Here is a 24043-nt window from a genome sequence, read left to right as displayed (position 1 = left end):
CGGGACCACAGTACAGGTGAGACCCCATTTAGGCACGCGCACCTGAAACCCCACTCACTCTGTCCCCCTGAAATGAATGAATGAGCAGGAGTCTGTTTTATAGGCTCCTCCCTTTCCCCTGCCAGACCTATCGACCAATAGGAGTAGTATTATTAACCCTCAGGGATACAGTTGTCCGAAGACTTTACTACTACCTATTGTAACATAGGATATTCTTCTTGGACGTATTGTTCCTGATGATCCCATGTCCATGTCTTGTTTTCTTCTTTCCAACCTGACCCTTTTGGCAAATAGGAGCCTATCAGTATTAACAACCCCCAGGGATGACATACTGTTGTCCGAAGACATTAACACTACCCATTGCTAAGGTCATCGAATAAAAATATCTTGTGTCCAAGTCTTCATCCAACATCTTGTGTCCCAGTCTTCTTCCAATAACCTGTGTTCAAGTCTTCATCCCAAATCCTGTGTCCAAATCTTCTTCCAATATCCTGCGTTCAGAATATCCTTGTCTTGTTGTCTTCTTTCCAACCTGACCCTATTGGCAAATAGGAGCCTATCAGTATTAACAACCCCCAGGGATGACATACTGTTGTCCGAAGACATTAACACTACCCACTGCTAAGGTCATCCGAATAAAAAAATCTTGTGTCCAAGTCTTCATCCAACATCCTGCGTCCAAGTCTTCTTCCAATATCCTGTGTACAAGTCTTCATCCAACATCCCGTGTCAAAGTCTTCTGTCACTGTCTGGTCTTCTTCTTTAAGACCTAACCTTTTTTGGCAAGTAGGAGCCTATCAGCATTAACATCCCTCAGGGATGACATACTGTTGTCCGAAGACATTAACACTACCCATTGCTAAGGTCATCAGAATAAAGATATCTTGTGTCCAAGTCTTCATCCAACATCTTGTGTCCAAGTCTTCTTCCAATAACCTGTGTTCAAGTCTTCATCCAACATCCTGTGTCCAAGTCTTCTTCCAATATCCTGTGTTCAAGTCTTCATCCAACATCCTGTGTCCAAGTCTTCTTCCAATATCCTGTGTTCAAGTCTTCATCCAACATCCTGTGTCCAAGTCTTCCTCCAAAATCCCGTGTCCAAGTCTTCTTCCAATATCCTGTGTACAAGTCTTCATCCAACATCCCGTGTCAAAGTCTTCTGTCACTGTCAGGTCTTCTTTAAAACCTAACCTTTTTTGGCAAGTAGGAGCCTATCAGCATTAACATCCCTCAGGGATGACATACTGTTGTCCGAAGACTTTAACACTCCCCATTGCTAACATAAGTACAGCTGTCTTATCGTCTGTCAGTCATGTAGAAGTGAGAAATAAATCCAAATGTGAATCTAAATTGTGGAAACACATCATCAGTAGTATACCTAGGATCATCGGGCGTTTCGGCCTTCGAATATGGCAAGCCGTTTTAACATTTATTTCTACAAACGTACTAGTCACTATTTTAAAGTTACTAGTACTTATTCTTTAGTTACTAGTAACTAATCCAATAGTTACTAGTATATATTCCCATTTTACTAGTAACTTTCATTAGATACTAGTAACTATTCTTTAGTTACTAGTAACTAATCCAATAGTTACTAGTATCTATTCCCGTTTTACTAGTAACTTTCATTAGATACTAGTAACTATTCTTTAGTTACTAGTAACTAATCCAATAGTTACTAGTATCTATTCCCGTTTTACTAGTAAGTTTTCATTAGATACTAGTACCTATTTTTTAGTTACTAGTAACTATTCCGACATATCCCGAAACCAATAAGTACTAGTAACTATTGCCAACAAGATATCTAGTTAACATGCAAATTAGCTTTAGAAGATATCTAGTTAACATGCAAATGAGCTTCTAAAGATATCTAGTTAACATGCAAATTAGCTTTAGAAGATATCTAGTTAACATGCAAATTAGCTTCTGAAGATATCTAGTTAACATGCAAATTAGCTGCTGAAGACCACACCTCACAGAAGACAGCACCACAGAGAAAATATCAACGAACCGATTTGAGAAATGGCACACCTATGTGTAATTGAAGAAATAGGACGAAAATGCAGAGCATTAGAAAGAGCTTTCCAACAAGCTAACATAAGCCACGCACGATTGATGCCGATTGAGTCATCACTTGTGAATTTAAGAAGACTGGACGGTATTTTATCGGTGGAGACAATGCAAGAACTTGTTGCTAGCCTTGAAGAACTCCGAGCTCTCATCACCACCACACATGCGATGTCAGGAGAGCACAGCGAAGACGCCTTTTCAGCCCCTCGTATGCCCTCAGGTAACGTTTGGATTTTACTTTTAGAATAACATTACTCGTACAATGGTAATATGGTGGTTAGCCAAATATACCTTGTATTAGAGATCCCTGTAGGTTATTACTTAAGATAGCTTGCTAGCTGTCGAGGGCCGATGTTATCTACCTTGACTTTACAGTATTGTCTTTATTAGCTACATTAGTTGCTAACGTTTCCTGACCATCTCTGCCCAACTTGTATCTCTAACTTATGTTCTCAGGCCAGCGAGGGAGACCTAAAATTGCCATAACAAGGCAGCAAATACAGTTCCTCGTGGGTCAAGGCTACACAGTCAAGCGGATGGGACAGCTGCTGAAATGTTCAGCATCTTTTTTATATCAGAAAACCAGAGCGCTTGGATTACCAATTAGGAGTTCCAGGTCAAGAACCCTAACCAATGAGGAACTTGAAGATCATATAAGAAGACTTCACAGACAGTTTCCAAGATCTGGAAATGAGGTGACATTGTTATAAGTGTATTATAACTAATCAGTATTTTTGTAACATTTTCTAGCATCCTGGCCCGTGTGATGTAGGCTAGCCTACACGTTTTCATTCTGAAAGTTTGTTGGCCTTTTTGTTAGCATAAATAGACGTATAATAGTGTTCATGCACTACCGCTCAAATGTTTAAGAACACCTAGGGTTATTAATGTTTTAGATAGAGTTTCACTAAGGTGACATTAAATTGATTAAAATAGATATCCAATACCTTACCAATGTTGCAAATATCTATCACTGTTGTAAATGACTGATTCATGATTACTAATGTAAATACAACTGCAGAGACATTTTCCTTTTAGCTCATTCATAATTAATTATGTTTGACTATTATTTCTGATATATTTAATGCCACCTTGGGGAATGAAGATTCAATTTTCTATCAAAACACGTCAATTTAGTAAAAAAATGTTTTACCAAAGGTGTAAATTGCCTGTGGTTTCAGATGATGAGGGCATTGCTGCGAGCAGAAGGATTCTTTGTAACACGACAGAGAGTGAGAGCGATGCTGACTTATATTGACCCAGCGGCTGCTGCGCGAAGATGGAGTGCTACCGTGGCAAGAAGAACATACCATGTGCCATATCCCAACAGTCTGTGGCATATGGATGGAAACATGCGTCTCATCAGGTATTCAGTTGTATTTGACAATTAAATATGCACTGTTGTACCAAGCAAACTACTTTCTTCTTCAGTAACCAGCTTCCAAAAGCTGTAGAACATGTATTCCCTGATTATCAGAAATTCAGCATTTAAGATGGTCAGCTGGAAAGAGAAACTAGTTTGTTTCTTCTCATATTCTACAAATGGCACCATTAAAGATGTATTGTATATAACTGAGAAGTACTAATTTTGTTGACCAATAGTTTTTCCTTTACAGGTGGGGCTTAGTTGTTCATGGAGCCATAGATGGATACTCACGCCTAGTAACATACCTAAACTGTAATACAAACAACAAAGCTGTCACTGTACTTACACAGTTCTTGAAGGCAACATGCCTGTATGGACTCCCATCCAGAGTTCGCTCTGATCATGGTGGGGAGAACACACAAGTAGCATTGTTCATGAATATTGTCCAGGGTGTAGAGCGCAGTAGTCACATAACAGGGGAATCTGTTCACAACCAGAGGATAGAGCGCCTCTGGAGAGACGTGTTCCTGCAAGTTCTACACTACTTCTACAATGAATTCTACAGCCTAGAGGATGCTGCCATACTAGATCCAGAAAATGACATCCACAAGTTATCACTACACCTGACCTATCTACCAGAAATTCAACGTAGGTTGAACATGTTTAGAGAGGCCTGGAATCAGCACAGTCTAAGGACAGAAAACAACCGAACACCCTCACAGATCTGGACAGAGGGCATGCTGACCAACATAGAGGCAGACAGCACTCCCATCAACAACGTATTTGGTGATGACCCATATAGGGAGGACAGTTTAGAGGCCCTTCTGGCACAACATGGCATCAACAACTTTCCAACTGACATAGAAGAACAGTTCCCAGCTGTAGTTGTCCAACAACTAAATGTAAATCTTAACCACCAACAACAGCAAGACATTTTGAGGGCTATAGAGGGAATTGTGGACTTGAAAGTGAAATATCAAACATGCTGCACTGAAATTTCTAATAAGTTGAATGAGCCAGCCAGGGGACTGCCTTCAATCACATGACTAATGCATGTCTATGCTCTCTTTTTAGATTTGCCTTGCAATGTGCTTGATTCATAGATCTAGGTGATGTTATAGTAACAGAAAGACCACTTTTATTGTACAACCCTTCCGTCACATTTAGTTGAACAACATTTTTGTACAATTGTAAATTACATTTGAGGTTCAGAAACAAAAACTTGGTTTGAATTTGTGAATTAAAGATGAACAGTACCAAAAAACAAAAAGCCTATTGACAGTTTCCTTACACCATTTCATTCTAAGCCCTACTCTTGACCAAAGCCCTGTGTATTGCAAATACCAAAGTCCATATTGTACTTAAAGGCAGTGTAATCCTTGTGCAAAGGTAGACGCAAGCAGTTCACACATGTGTTTGCCGTTGGAAACTTCGCCCTCTGTTGAGTGTCCCCAGGTAAAAGACAGTCAGTGTGCAGGAACTCGATGGATGGTTCCGGCTTCAAGCCAATGGCAGGTAGCGCACTGCATCCAGTCGCAAACATTAGAATTTTCTCCAACGAGCAGGGGGAGTTACCTTCTGTAAAGAAAGAAATGTTATAAGGAAGCCAATTCAAGCTGCCCTATGCAACTTTCCATAAAGTGATCCTGTCAGCCTTAAACTAGTTATTACTGAACATGGTAATACAGGGACAATAACCAATTTCTGAAAATGCACATTATTAATTTGTCCATAATATGCATTATTTTCAAGTTGATGTCGATTTAGCCATTTTATTGTCGTCTATAGTTTGTATTACCGTATTGTTCGCACTCAGGCGCACTGTCAATGAATGGTCCATTTTCGATCTTTTTCATATATAAAGCGCTCTGGATTATAAAGCTCAGTTTTTATTTTAATTAAAGGCTTTTAAGTGTACCTTATAGTCCGGAATATACGGCAGTCAAATTTGTATTTTTCAACCACTGGATCCAATATATTAGTTCCTACCATTTACACAGTTTATATATATTTTGGGGGGGGGGGGGGGTTTCAAAAAGTTATAGTGCAGGTTTAAGTGGTGTTCAGAATCATGCACTAGAGTATTAAGTTAAGCGTCAGCGAGCTGTAGCGTGTCTAACTCGTCAGTGGCCGGGGTTTGGATAATGTGTGTGACATTCAAGCTATGCACGGGCAGGCCCAACTTGCCTGGTAAAATTATGGTAAACTAAATAAAAAGCAAACTGATCTATTACTTGCCCTCTGCATCTAGAAGGTAGTCTCTCCAAAAGCCCACAGCAATGTTTTCCTGTACTCGTCTGTTACTTCCTGCACTGGAAAAACAGATGACAAACAGGTGATCGAGACCATCTGCGTTAAGGGTCTGTGGTGGGCTGCAGAAGAGAGGACGAAAGGCTTCTGGCTGTTTGACAACCTCCTCCAACAATCCTAATGTCCTCAGGCCTTCCTTGAACCTTGAAGAATTAAAAGTGGATAGATCCAGTAAGTGAGTGAGCTCAAGCCTGAATTGTCACATTATACAAATGTAGCATTGAAAAGCAAACTAAAATTGTGTACTGTAAGAACAGAACTTAAACATTTCACGTTGTGTTACTGTGTAACCAGGCACTGCATAGTGCAGGGAATCATTATCCCGTATAAATATCTCATGGGATAAATGAAAATTTACAGCATTTGTACGCTGGTTGCTACAATGAATGTTAGAGCTCAAATCGACAAACAGCACTTAAAACAATGCTCAATTATACCGTTCGAGTGGACCATGGAGTCGGTTTACGACTTGGAACTGGAGGATGTCCTGCAAAAGCAGGTCTTTGTCCTCCAGACATTTTAAAGCTCGTAGGCAGCCTGCATTAGACAGGTAGTCACTGTGACTCGACACAACTGAACGCAACTCCTCCATGGACTTGGCCTCTGATACCTGGCAAAATCAGATATTTTAGCACGAATAGGTCAAGTAAAAAATTAAAAAATAAACTGAAATTACCTGTATGATTTTAGCTCGCAAGTCAAGGTCGTGCACATCATCGATGGTGGGTGAGACGTTATCTTTCACAATGCAATCAAATAAAGTGGGAGAAAAGAATCCCGGTGATGGCCCCCCATGAACCATACTGACTGATATAGCCTTCCCCATGATATAGTACTTGTCTTCTCTGACAGCTGGAGAGTAAAATTGACATGATAACATTACTCCAAAGTAGTCTTACATGTAATAGCCAATTATCCATGATTACTTCATTTTATTCAAAACTTCCAAGGCAACCATTCCATCTTTTGCCAGTGCTACTGAAATGAAAATGTTAACTGAAAATGTAGACAAAAGGGCTCACCAATCGAGTCAAGAGCAAGGTTTTTTTGTCCATCTGGACCTGCCAGCATCGGGGAGCGCTCAATGTCTTCCATTAGTAGACTTAAAAGCTCTCGTCTTGGACCTCCCAAATCTATTCCTTCCTCAACATGTCCAGTTTCATCAGAAAACTTAACAGAAATTCTCTTAAATGGATTGTATGATTTCCGGTTGAATGCTCTAAATGCACCATCGAGTACATTGTTTCGGTTGATGTTAAATCTGCAGCTCAAGTTGTAGTTAATATTTTTCCCAAGTTCCAAAAGAATTTCTTTTGGGGAACAGTCAAAATCTTCTGTGCATCTGCAAACATTTTAATATTGTAAATATTAAAATGCAGTAAAGTCCACCCCCCCCCCCAATGCATTCAAAGTCACATGCCAAAATCTATATTTTCATCTAGAAACAACTGACCATAGACTGGAAACGCTACAACAAAATATGTACAACTCACTGAATTTCGATGTTATCCGTTAGCTGCATCTCATCTGGCTCAGACAGCTGCATCTCATCTGGCTCTGACATCTCAGTCTCTGGCATGATGTCAAGGTAATCTATGTAGATTTCCTCTGCAGGTCCACACTGTGTAGGCCCAAAATCACTTTGGACAACCTCCATCAAATCAGGCACTTCAGCAGAAACTCTGTTTTGCTGCTGGTAAATGGTCTTCAGAAAGTGATAAGTTGTAAATACACAAAGATAAAAGATTACATCTATTACATTGATTTCGGAGCTAAAACTTAACACCTTTGTAAATCTTTACTTTCAAAAAAGTAAATTTTAATTCAAAGGTAATCTAATTTAGTTCTATCCACAACAATGTTAACCAAATCACACTTTCAAATTGGTAAATGAGCTTTGAGGTCTAGCATGCAATGCATTAAACAAGTGTTGAATGAAGTTGTAACTGCTGCTTTAATACCAAAAGGTACGTTACACATGAGTCATTGCAAATTTTGTGTTAAAATTGATTTCACAGAAACATAAATGAGGCTGTCCAAAACACAAGTGATAAATACCCACCCCACTTTTATTATATTATTCACCTGCACTTCCTCCATGTCCATCCATCGAACATGGAGGTTCAATGGAGAGGTGATGTTGTGGTCCAGAAGAGTCCAGGACACCATGTTGATGACTGTGGTGCCTGACGTAGTTTCTCTGATGTAAAAAGTCTCATTTACACACCAGTGGAGGGTGAGTAGTAAAATGTTAAGGTTTTTAGTTTCCAGAGTTATGAGGCCTGCTTGCAGGCACCAGTAGATGGTCAATTTAGACAACAAGGACAAACCATGTCTATGTAAGGATGAGGAAATTGATATGATATTACATAATGTCATCATGTGTTCAGAGGTTTAATTAGGTAACCTCATACAGTGCGGAATGCTAAGCACTCAATTGAATGATTTTGCCTTCTGTAAAAACACAGCCTTTTCTTTGAAAAGCCGTTTTCATATTTGAGATGCAAAACCTTACAGATCTACATTCTTCAGATGGGTCATGGTTTTTGGTTGGAAAATCCCAAATTTTACAAATCCAGAAGAATCACATAATTTTTTTTTAGCAAATTAAGCATTTATACATCTGTACATTCAACAATGTTTACCTGCATAGGATCAGATGTATGGAACCGTCTGATCTTCATTGTGCCATCTGGAAAACTGACTTTCAGAGGTATGCCACCAGCAGGTTCCTCAGTTGTCCTCATGAGTCTCTCATCTATTGTCTGAGAGACAGTGAGTTTGTAACAGGTTGAATATGTGCCTTCTACTGAATAGATGCTTACGGAGATGATATAGTACCTTCAAACGCCTCTCCTCGTAGTCGCAGACAGCTCGTCTGCTCTGATCCTGTCATCAAATAAAAACCATCAGCTTCAGAAATTTTAATCACCATGAAAGTTTGCACAGACAAGGAATTGATGTTGGCAGGAAGGTGCATGCGTATAGGAATACATAAGTGGTGTTAAGTTTAAACAAATCTAACTATACTAACAAGGTACAAAGCCAACCTAAAACCAACTACTACGGGGAAAGGTATGCAGAATAAATTATAATGTATATAGTTAATATACACAATATAAAAGGCCCTGGGGACTTGAGGTGCAGCCGTTAGTGTACAAGGAGAAGAGCAGAGGGGAAAGGCAAATACCTAGTTAAATGTTCCAAAAAAAATATACCTTTTCTTGGTCAGCTCTCAATGACAGATTGTATTCAATGTCTTGTTGTTGCCGTACAGTCCTCCACTCCTGTTAAAACAATTATTAAAACCAGGAAGCAAATGCTATAACACTTTTTTATAACTATTGTTTAAATGACAATGGTGAACAATTAATTGAAATTGCTTGGGTATTAATTCAAGTTGCACATTACTACAACAAACCAGAGTCAAGGATAGAGACAACAATGAGTCATAGAAAAAAAAGAAAACCTTGACACAGCAGATACATTTATTTGGATAGGTCCTCCAACCCCTCTATGTAAAGTTAGGAAAGAACAAGTTACCTCTACATCATGTGGTGTTCCATTTATAGGCAGTACAACCAGTCCTGGACTTTGAGCTCTCTCAAGGTTTTCTACAGTCTCAGTGCTGGTCGGATGTAGACTCTGATGATGACTGGACAAGTCAGAGGTGTACCCCTGCAATTCAGAAAAGCAAATAGGACATGTGGTTACGCATTTGCTCTGATCCGCCAACCTCCCTTGTGTTCATATAAATAGTCACGGATGAAATCCAGTCCAATAGTAAAGAATTAAGACAGCAAGTTACCTACCTCTACATCATTTATTGTCGCAGGTACAGTGAGGACTTCTGCTCTTGGACTTTGAGGCCTCTCAAGTGCTGGGTTGCCTTGTGCTTCATGTATGGTGTCAGGTGGTATGGGTAGATCCTGTGTCTGAAGAGACAAATCAGAATATTTTGTGAATTATGCACTTGGACACATGGATGCAAATACAGTGAATAGAAACTGCACTGTACCTGCCCCACTTCAGCACAGGGGAGAATGTAGAGTCTGCTCTTTCCCATCACTTTCTTCAGGGCTCTCACAGAGTTGGCTTGGACCTTTTTGATTTTTTTGCCCTTGTCTACTTTTGCCAGCTCAAACCCCACCAGGTTCAAGCTAATCATTGGGAATCTCTGACAAACAAAGTGGTTCAATTCTGCCAGACTCCAATTCAGCTCAATGGTGGACAGTTGTCCATCCACTGACTCCTGCACTGGTACTCCTAAAAGAATATTGAAAACAAATGAATGAAAGACATAATCCTCTAAAACTGATAAACCATCTACTAGATTGACTATGCCTGTATTGGCTTGCAATACTAGTTTGATTACATACATTAACTTTTTTTTAAGGATTGACAAACTGCAAATGCATTATCCATTTGATCATTTTAAAATTACAAAAGTTTCTATTATATTATATTACCAATGTCATACAAGTTAATATTATTTTTTGTCAAACACATTTCATTGCTTCTACCTAATAACAGTGCATGATGTACCTAATCCATTATTTGTTAGAGCCTGACGCGCAGAAGTTGATGGCAGAGACTGGATATCTGGTCTTGGGAGCAGAAAGAGGCCCACCTGCCAAGTCGAACGTCCCCTTCTGGAGGATGTGCCTAAATCAAAGTTTCAATAAGATTGAGATTTACTTTATGAATGAATAATTTCAATACTTCAGGCGATTTGCAAAGCAAACTTCCAGTTGTGGTATTATAGCACACCTAATTTAAAGCCAGCATGGAGCCCATCTGCATCTCAAATGAGTTTTAAGTATCTTGGTTTACTCGTATGCAGTTTAGCCAGCGGGACCAACTTTTAAGGGGTGGGAAAATAAATACATATGCAAGAGAACAATGGTTGTAGGCCTACTCGCCGAAGCCTTTGAGCACACCCAATTATGTTATTGTAATAGGCTACAGTGTCATTTTGGAAACTTTTTGGTCGTTGGTGTGCTGCAAGATTTTTCCAATGTAAAAAAATGTGCCGTGGCTAAAACAAGTTTGTAATCGCTGAGCTAACGCTAGCTTATGTCATTGATGAACGCCATGTGCACCCCCAACCGATTAGATTTTCAAGCTGCAATGGAAAATGTTTAAATAACGTGGCAGAATCGATAACTAGCTATATTTGTGCATTTAGGTAGGAATATTGTACAACGAAAGTAAAAAAATAATGATCTCTGTAATTATCGTTAGCCATTATTAGCCAAATTACATAGTTGTGCCACCACTGAATGAACTGGATAGAGCTAGCTACAGTACTAACCTTGAACTCGATTTCCACGTCTTCTGAAAAGATTTCTGGTTGATGTCAAAATGTTGGTGCCAGAAGTCCCTGCCGATGGAGCCAACGTCAATTCGTGCCTAGCACGTTGCAGAGCATTAAACACTCGGTCAAACACTGCTGCAGCTGCAACTGGTTGCTCATTAGTGTCTTGATTAGTGTTCGTCGGTGAACGTGTCTCCGCCATAGCTCAATTAGCTATATGGCGATCAGCCTGTGCTGGTGAATTGTCAAGCTCCAGAAAGGCGCGGGAATTGAGCTAGGAGATTTCATTGGCTGAATAAAAAAAAAAAACATTGTGCGGTCTTCTGTGAGGTGTGGTCTTCAGAAGCTAATTTGCATGTTAACTAGATATCTTCTAAAGCCAATTTGCATGTTAACTAGATATCTTGTTGGTAATAGTTACTAGTAACTAAAGAATAGTTACTAGTATCTAATGAAAAGTTACTAGTAAAACGGGAATAGATACTAGTAACTATTGGATTAGTTACTAGTAACTAAAAAATAGGTACTAGTATCTAATGAAAAGTTACTAGTAAAACAGGAATAGATACTAGTACCTTTTGGAATAGATACTAGTTGGAAACAAATAGTAGATATCTGTACAGGAGAGCCCCATAGAATACAATTGTAAAATTGGTCAATTTGTTACTAGTAAAACGGGAATAGATACTAGTAACTATTGGATTAGTTACTAGTATCTAATGAATAGTTACTAGTAAAACGGGAATAGATACTAGTAACTATTCTTTAGTTAACTATTCCGACAAGAGATATCCCGAAACCAATAAGTACTAGTAACTATTGCCAACAAGATATCTAGTTAACATGCAAATTAGCTTTAGAAGATATCTGGTTAACATGCAAATTTGCGTCTGAAGATATCTAGTTAACATGCAAATTAGCTTTAGAAGATATCTAGTTAACATGCAAATTAGTTTTTGAAGATATCTAGTTAACATGCAAATAAGCTTTAGAAGATATCTAGTTAACATGCAAATAAGCTTTAGAAGATATCTAGTTAACATGCTAATTAGTTTTGAAGATATCTAGTTAACATGCAAATTAACTGCTGAAGACCACACCTCACAGAGGACAGCACTACAGAGAAAATATCGACGCAAACCGATTTCAGAAATGGCACATACGTGTTATTGACGTGAATTTGAGAAGACTGGAAGGCATTTTATCGATGGAGACGATGGAAGAACTTGTTGCTAGTCTTTCAGAACTCCGAGTTCTCCACGCACTCCATGGCAATAAGAGAGCACAACGAAGACGCCTTCTCAGACCCTCGTATGCCATCAGGTAACTTTTGGATTTCGCTTTTAGAATAACATTACTCGTACAATGGTAATATGGTGGTTAGCCAAATATACCTTGTATTAGAGATCCCCGTAGGTTATATTCCTTAAACTAGCTTGCTAGCTGGCGAGCGCTTATGTTATCTACCTAGAATACCAGGACTTAGCGTTAGCTTATACTTATCAAAATGTCTAACCACTGGGTGACCAAAGGCAGGCTAGGGGAACTCGTATTAATGTTAAATAACCTCATAAAGTGACATTTGAATGCCTTAAGACCTTAACAAAACAATCACCATGGCAATGACTACACAATGGAACTTGCATTTAGCTTAGCTTAGTTCTAACAATAAGGGCCAATATATGGTTATGGTGTTGCATGACAAGTTATTGGCTATCCAATCAGAATATGCAAAATGTGTGTCATTCAACAGTTTGTGATGGTGCCCTTACCTGTGTTGCAGCTGGCTAGGGCACACTCTCATACTCTTGTGTCATGGCGCTCCCCACTGTCCTATCTGAGGCAAAGGCTACTATTTGACTGTAGTTCCAAATTTGTGTCCTGTTTTTCATTACTGCAGGTACATGGATGACCTCCGCAAAGCAGGACGACTGACATTATCCACCTCTGCTGCTCACCAGGCTGCTGCGCTGCTTTTTGAAAATGGCGTTGGCACAGATTTGGACGTAGAAGCTGGGCAGTGCTCTGTGCCGTCACTGTCAACCAACACAGCGTACAAAGTAAACTTGTTACACTTCACGTGTGAGCAGTGAAGTGTGGAGAGGGTGGCGGGACTTCCGCTTCTTGGGGGTCCACTTACAGGACAGCCCATCCTGGAGTGTGAACACCTCTGAGCTGCTGAAAAAGACTGTACTTCCCGAGAACACTCAGGAGGAATAACATCACACAAAGACTGCTGGTGTCCTTCTACCGAGCCTCCATTGAAAGCATCCTCACATACTGCATATTCATTTGGTATACCAGCTGTACAGTGGCTCAGAGGGTCATACACAGCATTGTTGGCTGCCCTCTCCCCGCACTGGAAGACCTACACAGATCCTGTGCCCAGAACATCATAAAAGACACTTCACACTCCTGGGCACTCCCTGTTTAAAATGTTGCCTTCAGGCAGACAATACAGATCAATCAAGGCAAGGACAAACAGACTAAAACAGTGTCTATCCAACTGCAATAACCACATACCAACATAATGTGCACAATGTTATGTATCATGTAATGACTGTGTGTGGTTCTTTACGGTACAGTCTTAGGTATATTTATTTGAGTAATTTTAGCACTTTAGTAATTTTATCCTGATTTTTAAGTCAATGAATGATCCACTGACCGGAAGCACTTTAATTTCTTTGTACCTGTGACAATGACAATAAAGATCTATTCTATTCATTTGTATAGTATGCAATTGTGTTTGGGGGCACAGCCTGGCCCAAGGAAAATGCTGTAGACTGTAGTTACATGGAGATTTTTATTAATGGACCCAGTAGTGTTTGTTATGGGACAGTTTATACATGAGATGATCAATAAAACTACCATACCTGAGAAATCCCCAGAACAATATAATGATCAATTCTCGCAACTGGCTGAGCCTAAAACATCAGAACAATGGCCATTTGGTCTCATAGACAGAAGTCCTTGTATTCCACACGTACACTGGTACAACATGATACTAGTGTGTCCATTTCTCTCAGGCAGACAGTCTGAGAGATCAACCAGCCCAACACATATTTCCTACATTATCCTACACTAACTGCAGCTGAGGTGAGGCAGCGCAGATCAACCCTCGCAAGGCTCCTGGCCCAGACGGTATATCAGGTAGGGCCCTTGGGTTGTGCTGACCAGCTAGCAGGGGTCTTCAGTGACGTCTTCCACCTCTCCCTCAGCCTGTCTGTACCCCCCATCGCTTCAAGATGACCACCATTATCCCTGTGCCCAAGAACACCAAGGTCACATGTATGAACCACTATTGCCCGATAGCACTGACCTCTGTCATCATGAAGTGCTTCGAGCGGCTAGTCAAATCATTCCTCTGCCCCTCGCTGCCCCCCACCCTGGACCCAATGCAGTTTGCATACCGGTCCAACAGGTCTACAGACGATGCCATCGCTCTGACAATGCACACCGCTCTCTCCCACCTGGACAAAGGGAATACGTATGTGAGGATGCTGTTCATTGACTACAGCTAAGCATTCAACACCATTATCCCCTCCAGACTTGTCTCCAAGTTTGTGGACCTGGGACTAAGCTCCTCCCTCTGCAAGTGGATCTTCAACTTCTTGACGGGGAAGCAGGTGGTGAGAATCGGTGACCGCACCTCATCCACACTGATCACCAACACAGGCACCCCCCAGGGCTGTGTGCTTAACCTTGTTCACTCACGATTGTGCGGCAACCTCCTTGTTAAGTTTGCTGACGACACAACCATCGTGGGCCTCATCTCTGACAGTGTCAGCCTACAGAGAGGAGGTTGATGACCTGAAATCATGGTGTCAGGACAATAACCTCTCTCTCAACATCAGCAAGACCAAGGAGATGATTGTGGACTATAGGAGGCGGCAGGAAGAAGAGCATGCACCCCTACACATCAACGGATCCGAAGTGGAAGGTCAGCTGCTTCAAGTTCCTCGGGGTGAACATCAGTGATATGAAGATTTTCTATACATATGTGAGGTTGTCTCTTGCTGTGGTCAAGAGGTCACGCAGTGGGCCTTTGACAATACCCATATAGATCAGGGAATGTGCTCTGTTTAACCTTTGAGAAAAGTACAAACAATGAGTTATGACACATCACCAGTGTGCTATTTCTCCTGTGCATTAAGTTGTGAAATGTGTACTGTTTAAGGGCATGTTTTGGTGGTTACTATATCTGTATGGGCCAGCTCATGTATATAATGGACCTCTGAGAGACTTGTTTCTCTCACATGCTATCCCTCTGTCATGGACTGATGGCATGATCTGACGTTGTTACTAATAAAACCGAGTCAACCCTTTTCTAATAGTCGTGCCTCCTTCCGGCTTGCTTGGAGACAGAGATCTCATCCTTACAATCAGCAATGATCTCACCTGGTCTGCTCACACTTACAAAGGTGGTCAAAGCGGCCTGTAAACGCCTCTTCTTCCTGTGGAGACTGAAGAAGTTCAGCATGGACTCAGTTATCCTCACTAACTTCTACAGATACACTATAGAGAGCATACTGACTGGTTGCATCTCAGTGTGGTATGGGAGCTGCACAGACAGGGACCGCAAGGCCTTAAGTAGTGTGGTCTGTTCTGCTGAGTTCATCGGCAACACAATTCATGATGAATTCTCTTAGCCTTCATATATTGCATCATCAAGAAATATAGCTATTCAATTGAATTGTACTCAAAACAGAAAATGTCATTGATAATCATCCAGCTTGTTGTAGTGCTGATACTTCTGGCTTGTACATTTTGCCATTGAACCACAACTTCCACCAGTTATTCTTGGACAAAATACATATGAGATATATTAATTATACAGGGATGATACCACACTGGTCCCATGGGAAAATACAAATAATCATTAAGATATATTGTCTTCTTTCTCTGGTGTCTCCTCCGCACGGACAGACCCCCACACTAGCATCATGTTGTACCAGTGTCGGTGTGGAATACAATGACTTGTGCTTATGAGACCAAATGGCCATTGTTCTGATATTTTAGGCTCAGCCAGTTACAAGAATTGATGATTATATTGTTCTCTGGATTTCTCAAGTATGGTAGTTTTATTGATCATCTCATGTATAAATTGTCCCCTAACAAACACTACTGGGTCCATTAACAAAAATCTCCATGTAACTACAGTATACAGCATTCTCCTTGGGCCAGGCTGTGCCCCCAACACAATCACATACTATACAAATGAATATAATAGATCTTTATTGTCATCGTCACTGGTACAACGAAATTTAACTTCTTCCGGTCAGTGCATCATTCATTGACTCAATATCAATAAAAAGGATAAAATTACTAAAGTGCTAACATTACTCAAATAAATAAGAATTAATATACCTAAGACAGTGCCGTGAACAACCACACACAGTCATTACATAATACATAACATTGTGCACATTATGTTTTGGCAACATTAACAGTGGTTATTGCAGTTGGATAGAAACTGTGTTTTAGTCTGTTTGTCCTTGCCTGGATTGATCTGTATCGTCTGCCTGTAGGCAACATTTCAAACAGGGAGTCCCCAGGAGTGTGAAGTGTCTTTTATGATGTTCTGGGCTTTTTTGAGGCAACGGGATCTGTGTAGGTCTTCCAGTGCGGGGAGAGGGCAGCCAACAATCTTTTGAGCGGTGTTGATGACCCTCTGGAGCGTTTTCCTCTGAGCCACTGTACAGCTAGTATACCAAATGCATATGCAATATGTGGGGATGCTTTCAATGGAGGCTCGGTAGAAGGAACCCAGCAGTCTTTGTGTGATGTTATTCCTGCTGAGTGTTCTCAGGAAGTACAGTCTCTGCTGGGACTTTTTCAGCAGCTCAGAGGGGTTCACACTCCAGGATGGGCTGTCCTGTAAGTGGACCCCCAGGAAGCGGAAGTCCCGCCACCCTCTCCACACTTCACTCCTCACACGTGAAGTGTAACAAGTTTACTTTGTACGCTGTGTTGGTTGACTTTGACGGCACAGAGCACTGCCCAGCTTCCATGTCCAATTCTGTGCCCACGCCATTTTCAAAAAGCAGCGCAGCAGCCTGGTGAGCAGCAGAGGTGGATAATGTCAGTCGTCCTGCTTCGCCGAGGTCATCCATGTACCTGCAGTAATGAAAAACAGGACACAAATTTGGAACTACAGTCAAATAGTAGCCTTTGCCTCAGATAGGACAGTGGGGAGCGACAGGACACAAGTGTGAGAGAGTGTGCCCTAGCCAGCTGCAACACAGGTAAGGGCACCATCACAAACTGTTTAATGACACACATTTTGCATATTCTGAATGGATAGCCAATAACTTGTCATGCAACACCATAACCATATATTGGCCCTTATTGTTAGAACTAAGCTAAGGTAAATGCAAGTTCCATTGTGTAGTCATTGCCATGGTGGTTGTTTTGTTAAGGTCTCAAGGCATAAAAATGTCACTTTATGAGGTTATTTAACATTAATACGAGTTCCCCTAGCCTGCCTTTGGTCACCCAGTGGCTAGACATTTTGATTAGTATAAACCAAGCCCTGGTACTGTATTCTAGGTAGATAACATTAGCGCTCGCCAGGTAGCAAGCTAGTTTAAGGAATATAACCTATGGGGATCAGGTATATTTGGCTAACCATATTACCATTGTATGAGTAATGTTATTCTAAAAGCGAAATCCAAAAGTTACCTGATGGCATACGAGGGTCTGAGAAGGCGTCTTTGCTGTGCAGACATCGAGTGCGTGGTGCTCGAGTTCTGAAAGACTAGCAACACGTTCTTCCAATGTCTCCATCGATAAAATGCCTTCGAGTCTTCTTAAATTCACCAGTAATGAATCAATAGGCAATCAATTGTGCGTGGCGTACGTTGCCTTGTTGGAATTTGTTCAATAACACGTGTGTGCCATTTCTGAAATAAATTCGTGTCGATAAGTTCACTGTAGTGCTGTCTTCTGTGAGGTGTGGTCTTCGGCAGCTAGTTTGCATGTTAACTAGATATCTTCTAAAGCCGATTTGCATGTTAACTAGATATCTTCTAAAGCTAATTTGCATGTTAACTAGATATCTTCTAAAGCTAATTTGCATGTTAACTAGATATCTTGTTGGCAATAGTTACTAGTACTTATTGGTTTCGGGATATCTCTTGTTGGAATAGTTACTAGTAACTAAAGAATAGTTACTAGTATCTATTCCCGTTTTACTAGTAACTATTCTTTAGTTACTAGTAACTAATCCAATAGTTACTAGTATCTATTCCCGTTTTACTAGTAACTTTCATTAGATACTAGTAACTATTCTTTAGTTACTAGTAACTAATCCAATAGTTACTAGTACCTATTCCCGTTTTACTAGTAACTTTCATTAGATACTAGTAACTATTCTTTAGTTACTAGTAACTATTACAATTCTTACTAGTAACATTATTATTCTTACTAGTAACAAATGCGTTTTTACTCGTCATTGCTTATGACGAGTAAAAATGACTACTTGATAGTACAATTTAAAATGTTACTAGTAAAACGGGAATAGATACTAGTAACTATTGGATTAGTTACTAGTAACTAAATAATAGTTACTAGTATCTAATGAAAGTTACTAGTAAAATGGGAATAGATACTAGTAACTATTGGATTAGTTACTAGTAACTAAAGAATAGTTACTAGTATCTAATGAATAGTTACTAGTAAAACTGGAATAGATACTAGTAACTATTTGAATAGATACTAGTTGGACACAAATAGTAGATATCTGTAAAGCAGAGCCCCATAGGATACCATTGTAAAATTGTCCAATTTGTTACTAGTAAAACGGGAATAGATACTAGTAACTATTGGATTAGTTACTAGTAACTAAAGAATAGGTACTAGTATCTAATGAAAACTTACTAGTAAAACGGGAATAGATACTAGTAACTATTGGATTAGTTACTAGTAACTAAAGAATAGTTACTAGTATCTAATGAAAGTTACTAGTAAAACGGGAATAGATACTAGTAACTATTGGATTAGTTACTGGTAACTAAAGAATAAGTACTAGTAACTTTAAAATAGTGACTAGTACGTTTATAGAAATAAATGTTAAAACGGCCTGCCATATTCGAAACACTAGACACCCTCCCCATAGGCAGGCCCACCAGGGTTGATCAAATCCCCAGTGTGTGTTTCCAGTCCAATTGGTGAATCAACAGATACATTTGGAAAAATAGTAGTCTGGTCCACAGAAAAATAGTCCACCCTAATGCAGTCTTGAGGTGTAACTGGAGAGAATAAAGAAAACACCAGCGGAATACACATACATTTATGAATTAAACAGCCGCCTTGAACCAAAGCGTCTTTACAATAAAAAGTCACTTAACAATATAACAACATGAATGTCAACAATAATACTTACCAATACAAAGTCACTTAACAATAAAACAACATGAATGTCAACAATAATACTTACCTGTGCTAGGAGTAAAAGAGGGTTAGGGTTAGAAGAGAAAGCAAGGAGGGTTAGGTTTAAGACAAGAAAAAGAGAGACCCACCAGGGGTCTAGGGTTGGGGTTAGGATAGGGTGCAGGTGGGGTTAGGGTTGAGAGCAGGAGGGTTGGGTTTAGGTAAGAGAAGGAGAGGAAAATTAAATCAGTGACTCATACAGGGTCGACACCCACAGGGCGAATGACACTGCTGCCCACGGGGCTTGAGTCGAATTCTCCCGCCCAGCCCAAAGGAATCAATCCCAGGGGGTTAGGGTTAGGGTTAGGGTTAGGTTAGGCGACAGATCTCAACCCCCTGCAGGGTTGGAGTTGCACTGGCGCTAGCCCCCCGTGTTGGACTGTGGAGGTCTATTGTTCCTGTGAGAATGTGAAAAAAAAGAAGAAGGAGATTTGAAGGTCTGTAAGGTAAGTGTTTGCAAAATTATGAAACATACAATTTGTCCTCTATGAGGGTGCAAGAAACTGATGTTTCACCCCTTTTCTCTCTCCCCAGGTGGATCCCTCGACATTGAATGCAGCAAGAAAGGTAAGTGCAACTGCATTTTTTGGAGTTGGGATCCCCCACACAGCGGGGCAACAAGCACCCAACAAAAATGTAATAAATCATAATTCATAATATCATTATTACAACAAAAAACATATATACATATTAATATATATGAAAACCCGCCATGTGGAAGATCCCAACTACCTGTAGTGTCTACAGGTACCCCCAAGGAAGACCAAGGTAAGTTTTTTTCAACACTTTCTGATGTTTATTTAGGGCCTTTTTGGATTTTTAATATTTTTCATTTAGCCCTAGCGGGTCAATTGTTTTTAAAAGATGTATCCAGGTCCTTTCAGCCTTCTGCCTTTGAGTTTTTGTCCACTCTTTATGGCTCTCCAGACCCTCAATCCCCATGTTGTTAACCCCATGCATTACAAAGTGCCGGTAAAGGACTGTATCCTCGTTTCCTCTCCTGACCTGATACCTGTGCTGTTTAAAACGGATCTCCATGGAGTATCTGATTTCTCCTATGTACAGTTTCTGGCAACTGGAGCATCTGATAGCATAGACCACGTTGTAAGTTTTAAAATCAATGCTATTCCCTATAGGTACCCCCCTCCCAGAATATCTATTCCCAATATAGACATCCTGTTGGAAGTGTTGTTGTTCCGTTAGGGATACCTTAGTTTTTTTATTCAGGCTCGAGTGTACCAGTTTATCTTTAAGATTTTTGTTTCTCCTGTATGCAGAGATCAATTTAAAACCACCCAGGTCCTCCAGGGTCTCCTGGGCCTGTCCAAAGTTGAGCCTCAGCTGGCCACCCAAACGTCCAAGAGGATGAGAGAACGTCGTGACCACAGGTATAATTTTCTTCTCATCATTTTGCACTACATATCTCCCATTTGTTTGGAACACCCGCCTCACTTCACTCCTTATCCCCCTCAGGAACCTCCGAGAATATCCCCGAGGCCTCAGGGCTTTAAAGAGGACCGATGTCGCCTCCTCCACATCACTAAGGTGAGTACAAATGCGATGGAATCTGATCAATTGTGATTTGACCAGACCCTTATATGTATGCTTAGGATGGTAACTGTTTTTGTGGAGCAACGCATGCCTATCTGTTTCCTTAAAGAAAACTTTAGTGGCTAATGTTTTTATTGTTGCTCCCAAACAAGATGAAAAGAATACCTGTGTGTCTAGAAACTCCAATGTTTCCCTCTGGATGTTGTGTGTTATTTTGATGGCCGGATGATGTGTGTTTAAGACTTCCAAGAATGCTTTAAAACTCTCCATGTCTCCCTCCCAGATACCAAAGATGTCATCAAGGTACCTCAAATACAGCGACGGCAGATGGCGGCATTTCACAAATGCTGATTCTTCCCACCCACACATATACAAGTTGGCATAGGCTGGGGCAAATTTTTTGCCCATCGCTGTACCATGGATCTGGAGGTAGTGTTTGTTGTTAAACTCAAAGTCATTCCGGTCAAGGCTCATCTTTAACAGTTCTAAAATATACGCATCAGGTCTTCCTGGAACAGGAAATTTATTAAAAGCAGCTCTTATTGACTGTAGGCCCAAGGTCGTATCTATGTTGGTGTATAGAGAGTTGATGTCAATAGAAAACAAAAACGCATCAGCTGAGACTGAAATTAACCCAACTTTCTCCACAAAATCATACGTATCCTCTATGTAGGAAGCATGTTTGTGTGAAAGAGGGTTAATGTGCAGGTCCAGATACTCAGCGATGTTAGACGACTCTGAGCCACAGTCACTCACTATTGGTCGACCACAGGGAACCCGGCCCGGGACAGTCCATTGGTCCAGGGCCTTGTGTATCTTAGGAAGCAGGTAGAAGACTCTTGGCCTGGGAACATCCGGCCCCAACAGGTAAGTCATCTGTTTTGATGTTATTATGTCATCCCGGAACATATCACACAAGATGGATCGGATCATGATTTGTGTCTCGGGCTGCATTGAATGTAATAAAGGTGTGTAATGATCTCTGTTGGCCAATTGCCTCTCTGCTTCCAATAGATACTGTGTTCTGTCCATAATCACAATTTGTGATCCCTTATCTGCTGGTTTGATTACTAGAGCCGGGTCGTCCGCCAGAGTCTTAATGGCTTGGAGTTCCTCTATGCTCAAATTGTAAGTATGTTCCGGCATCGGTCTAAAAGCCCTTAAGGCTTCCAGATCTTTTTCAATAAGGGTCTCAATTGTGTTTGACACTCTCCCTGGTACCCAACTAGACGGGTCCGTGAAGGGTGTATGGACATATTCATTTTCATAATTAAAATGATCTAAAAGCTTCAATCTCCTGTGATACACATGGAGATCTCGGCGTAATTCCCTGCGGTCTGGCTGCCTCGGAGTAGGAATAAAGGTAAGTCCCAATTCCAACACTTTTTTCTCGACCTCATTCAGTCTATAAGACCTCGAGAGGTTCATAATGTTGGATGTCGGAGCTGTATCATCACACTCGTCTCCGTCTAGTTTAAAAATTCAAGCCAAAGTTTAAAAATTCTATCCGCAGTTTCCGGAGTCCAATGGACCGGGTCCCTTGGCATCACACAGAAGTGGCGCGTCTCCAAGACAGGTAGGTGTTCACAATGTTTAACAATATCCTCATTGAATCTCCTTAGTAGGCTCTTTTGTTTTTCATTCAGCCTATCTGAGAAGTGGATCTGTGCTACATAAATAGTGGCATGTGGAAATGCTGTGTCACATACTGCTAGGAGTCGTCGCATCTGTTTTAGTAACGTATCAGGTACGTTCTCCTTTAAACAGTTCACCAGGCCCACAGAAAGGATCACCTTTTCTACTTCTGTTTGGGGTGTTAGCTTTGCTATTACTCCCCTTAGGTGATCACAAGAGGCTCCTGGGAAACTGTCCACCTGAATGTTGTTATCCTCAAAGGTGGGTATTCTTGCGAGATTAGAGTCTCCTATAAACAGTATTGGTTTCGTGACTTCCAGATTCCAAATGTAGATCTTTCTTACAACACTTTGATGTTTTACAGGTTCCCTACGAGAGGCGGTGCCCAGTGGCAGCTGGCGGCGAGGACTAAGGTAAGTGGGGCTGGGGGGGTGTGGGGAGGGGCGGGAACGGGGAACGGGACGGTTGAGGTTAGGATCAGGTAACAGGGGAGAGGTCAGACCCCCATTAATCCCCAAACAATTGGGGTTAGGCACCGAGGGCAGAATGGGGGTAAAATCCCCATCTGTCCCTAGTGGAGGAGAGGCCCAGGAAAGGGAGGGGTTGGGGTTAGGTAAGGGGTTGGGGTTAGGTAAGGGGGAAACAGGGAAGGGTTAGGGTTAGGGTTAGGGTTAGGTGTGGCAGTAATCACGAGGAAACACCCTGTGGGACCCCAACGGGACCACAGTACAGGTGAGACCCCATTTAGGCACGCGCACCTGAAACCCCACTCACTCTGTCCCCCTGAAATGAATGAATGAGCAGGAGTCTGTTTTATAGGCTCCTCCCTTTCCCCTGCCAGACCTATCGACCAATAGGAGTAGTATTAGTAACCCTCAGGGATACAGTTGTCCGAAGACTTTACTACTACCAATTGTAACATAGGATATTCTTCTTGGACGTATTGTTCCTGATGATCCCATGTCCATGTCTTGTTTTCTTCTTTCCAACCTGACCCTTTTGGCAAATAAGAGCCTATCAGTATTAACAACCCCCAGGGATGACATACTGTTGTCCGAAGACATTAACACTACCCATTGCTAAGGTCATCCAATAAAAATATCTTGTGTCCAAGTCTTCATCCAACATCTTGTGTCCCAGTCTTCTTCCAATAACCTGTGTTCAAGTCTTCATCCCACATCCTGTGTCCAAATCTTCTTCCAATATCCTGCGTTCAGAATATCCTTGTCTTGTTGTCTTCTTTCCAACCTGACCCTATTGGCAAATAGGAGCCTATCAGTATTAACAACCCCCAGGGATGACATACTGTTGTCCGAAGACATTAACACTACCCATTGCTAAGGTCATCCGAATAAAAAAATCTT

The 24043-nt window shown here is 41.0% G+C and overlaps 3 protein-coding genes across 3 annotated transcripts; 1 reads left to right on the top strand and 2 right to left on the bottom strand.

Annotated features, from left to right (window-relative positions):
• Nucleotides 1-1624: 1624 nt before the first annotated feature.
• On the top strand, nucleotides 1625-4699 carry LOC136939642 (uncharacterized). The gene is made up of 4 exons (XM_067232208.1): nucleotides 1625-2290; nucleotides 2527-2765; nucleotides 3252-3436; nucleotides 3687-4699. The coding sequence occupies exons 1-4, from the start codon at nucleotides 2023-2025 to the stop codon at nucleotides 4480-4482; spliced, it is 1488 nt and encodes a 495-aa protein (XP_067088309.1). The 5' UTR covers nucleotides 1625-2022; the 3' UTR covers nucleotides 4483-4699.
• Nucleotides 4562-7889, bottom strand: LOC136939643 (G2/M phase-specific E3 ubiquitin-protein ligase-like). Its single transcript, XM_067232209.1, has 7 exons — nucleotides 7832-7889; nucleotides 7240-7451; nucleotides 6769-7088; nucleotides 6423-6598; nucleotides 6184-6356; nucleotides 5675-5889; nucleotides 4562-5014 (listed from the first exon to the last, which is right to left on the bottom strand). Exons 1-7 carry the CDS (start codon nucleotides 7850-7852, stop codon nucleotides 4746-4748), a joined length of 1386 nt encoding a protein of 461 aa, XP_067088310.1. The 5' UTR covers nucleotides 7853-7889; the 3' UTR covers nucleotides 4562-4745.
• Nucleotides 7890-8257: 368 nt separating this feature from the next.
• On the bottom strand, nucleotides 8258-11327 carry LOC136939641 (uncharacterized). Its single transcript, XM_067232207.1, has 9 exons — nucleotides 11061-11327; nucleotides 10292-10411; nucleotides 9765-10012; nucleotides 9559-9681; nucleotides 9290-9424; nucleotides 8965-9033; nucleotides 8588-8635; nucleotides 8392-8511; nucleotides 8258-8272 (listed from the first exon to the last, which is right to left on the bottom strand). The coding sequence occupies exons 1-9, from the start codon at nucleotides 11263-11265 to the stop codon at nucleotides 8258-8260; spliced, it is 1083 nt and encodes a 360-aa protein (XP_067088308.1). The 5' UTR covers nucleotides 11266-11327.
• Nucleotides 11328-24043: the final 12716 nt, after the last annotated feature.

The sequence above is a fragment of the Osmerus mordax genome, unplaced genomic scaffold (assembly GCF_038355195.1).
Source record: "Osmerus mordax isolate fOsmMor3 unplaced genomic scaffold, fOsmMor3.pri Scaffold_30, whole genome shotgun sequence".
NCBI lineage: Eukaryota > Metazoa > Chordata > Actinopteri > Osmeriformes > Osmeridae > Osmerus > Osmerus mordax.
This window is presented reverse-complemented; position numbering and strand designations above follow the sequence as displayed.

What these genes read in the sequence shown, in the direction of transcription:
- LOC136939643 (XM_067232209.1), bottom strand. Translation starts at nt 7,852, where the DNA reads ATGGACATGGAGGAAGTGCAG. An exon ending in CTCCATGGTCCACTCGAACG is followed by an intron (nt 5,890 to 6,183) that starts GTATAATTGAGC and finishes TAATTCTTCAAG; the next exon opens with GTTCAAGGAAGGCCTGAGGA. An exon ending in CTACCTTCTAGATGCAGAGG is followed by an intron (nt 5,015 to 5,674) that starts GCAAGTAATAGA and finishes CTTTCTTTACAG; the next exon opens with AAGGTAACTCCCCCTGCTCG.
- LOC136939641 (XM_067232207.1), bottom strand. Translation starts at nt 11,265, where the DNA reads ATGGCGGAGACACGTTCACCGACGAACACTAATCAAGACACTAATGAG. An exon ending in GAACACCACATGATGTAGAG is followed by an intron (nt 9,034 to 9,289) that starts GTAACTTGTTCT and finishes TTGTTTTAACAG; the next exon opens with GAGTGGAGGACTGTACGGCA. An exon ending in TGAGAGCTGACCAAGAAAAG is followed by an intron (nt 8,636 to 8,964) that starts GTATATTTTTTT and finishes ATTTGATGACAG; the next exon opens with GATCAGAGCAGACGAGCTGT.
- LOC136939642 (XM_067232208.1), top strand. Translation starts at nt 2,023, where the DNA reads ATGGCACACCTATGTGTAATTGAAGAAATAGGACGAAAATGCAGAGCA. An exon ending in AGCCCCTCGTATGCCCTCAG is followed by an intron (nt 2,291 to 2,526) that starts GTAACGTTTGGA and finishes TTATGTTCTCAG; the next exon opens with GCCAGCGAGGGAGACCTAAA. An exon ending in TTCCAAGATCTGGAAATGAG is followed by an intron (nt 2,766 to 3,251) that starts GTGACATTGTTA and finishes CTGTGGTTTCAG; the next exon opens with ATGATGAGGGCATTGCTGCG.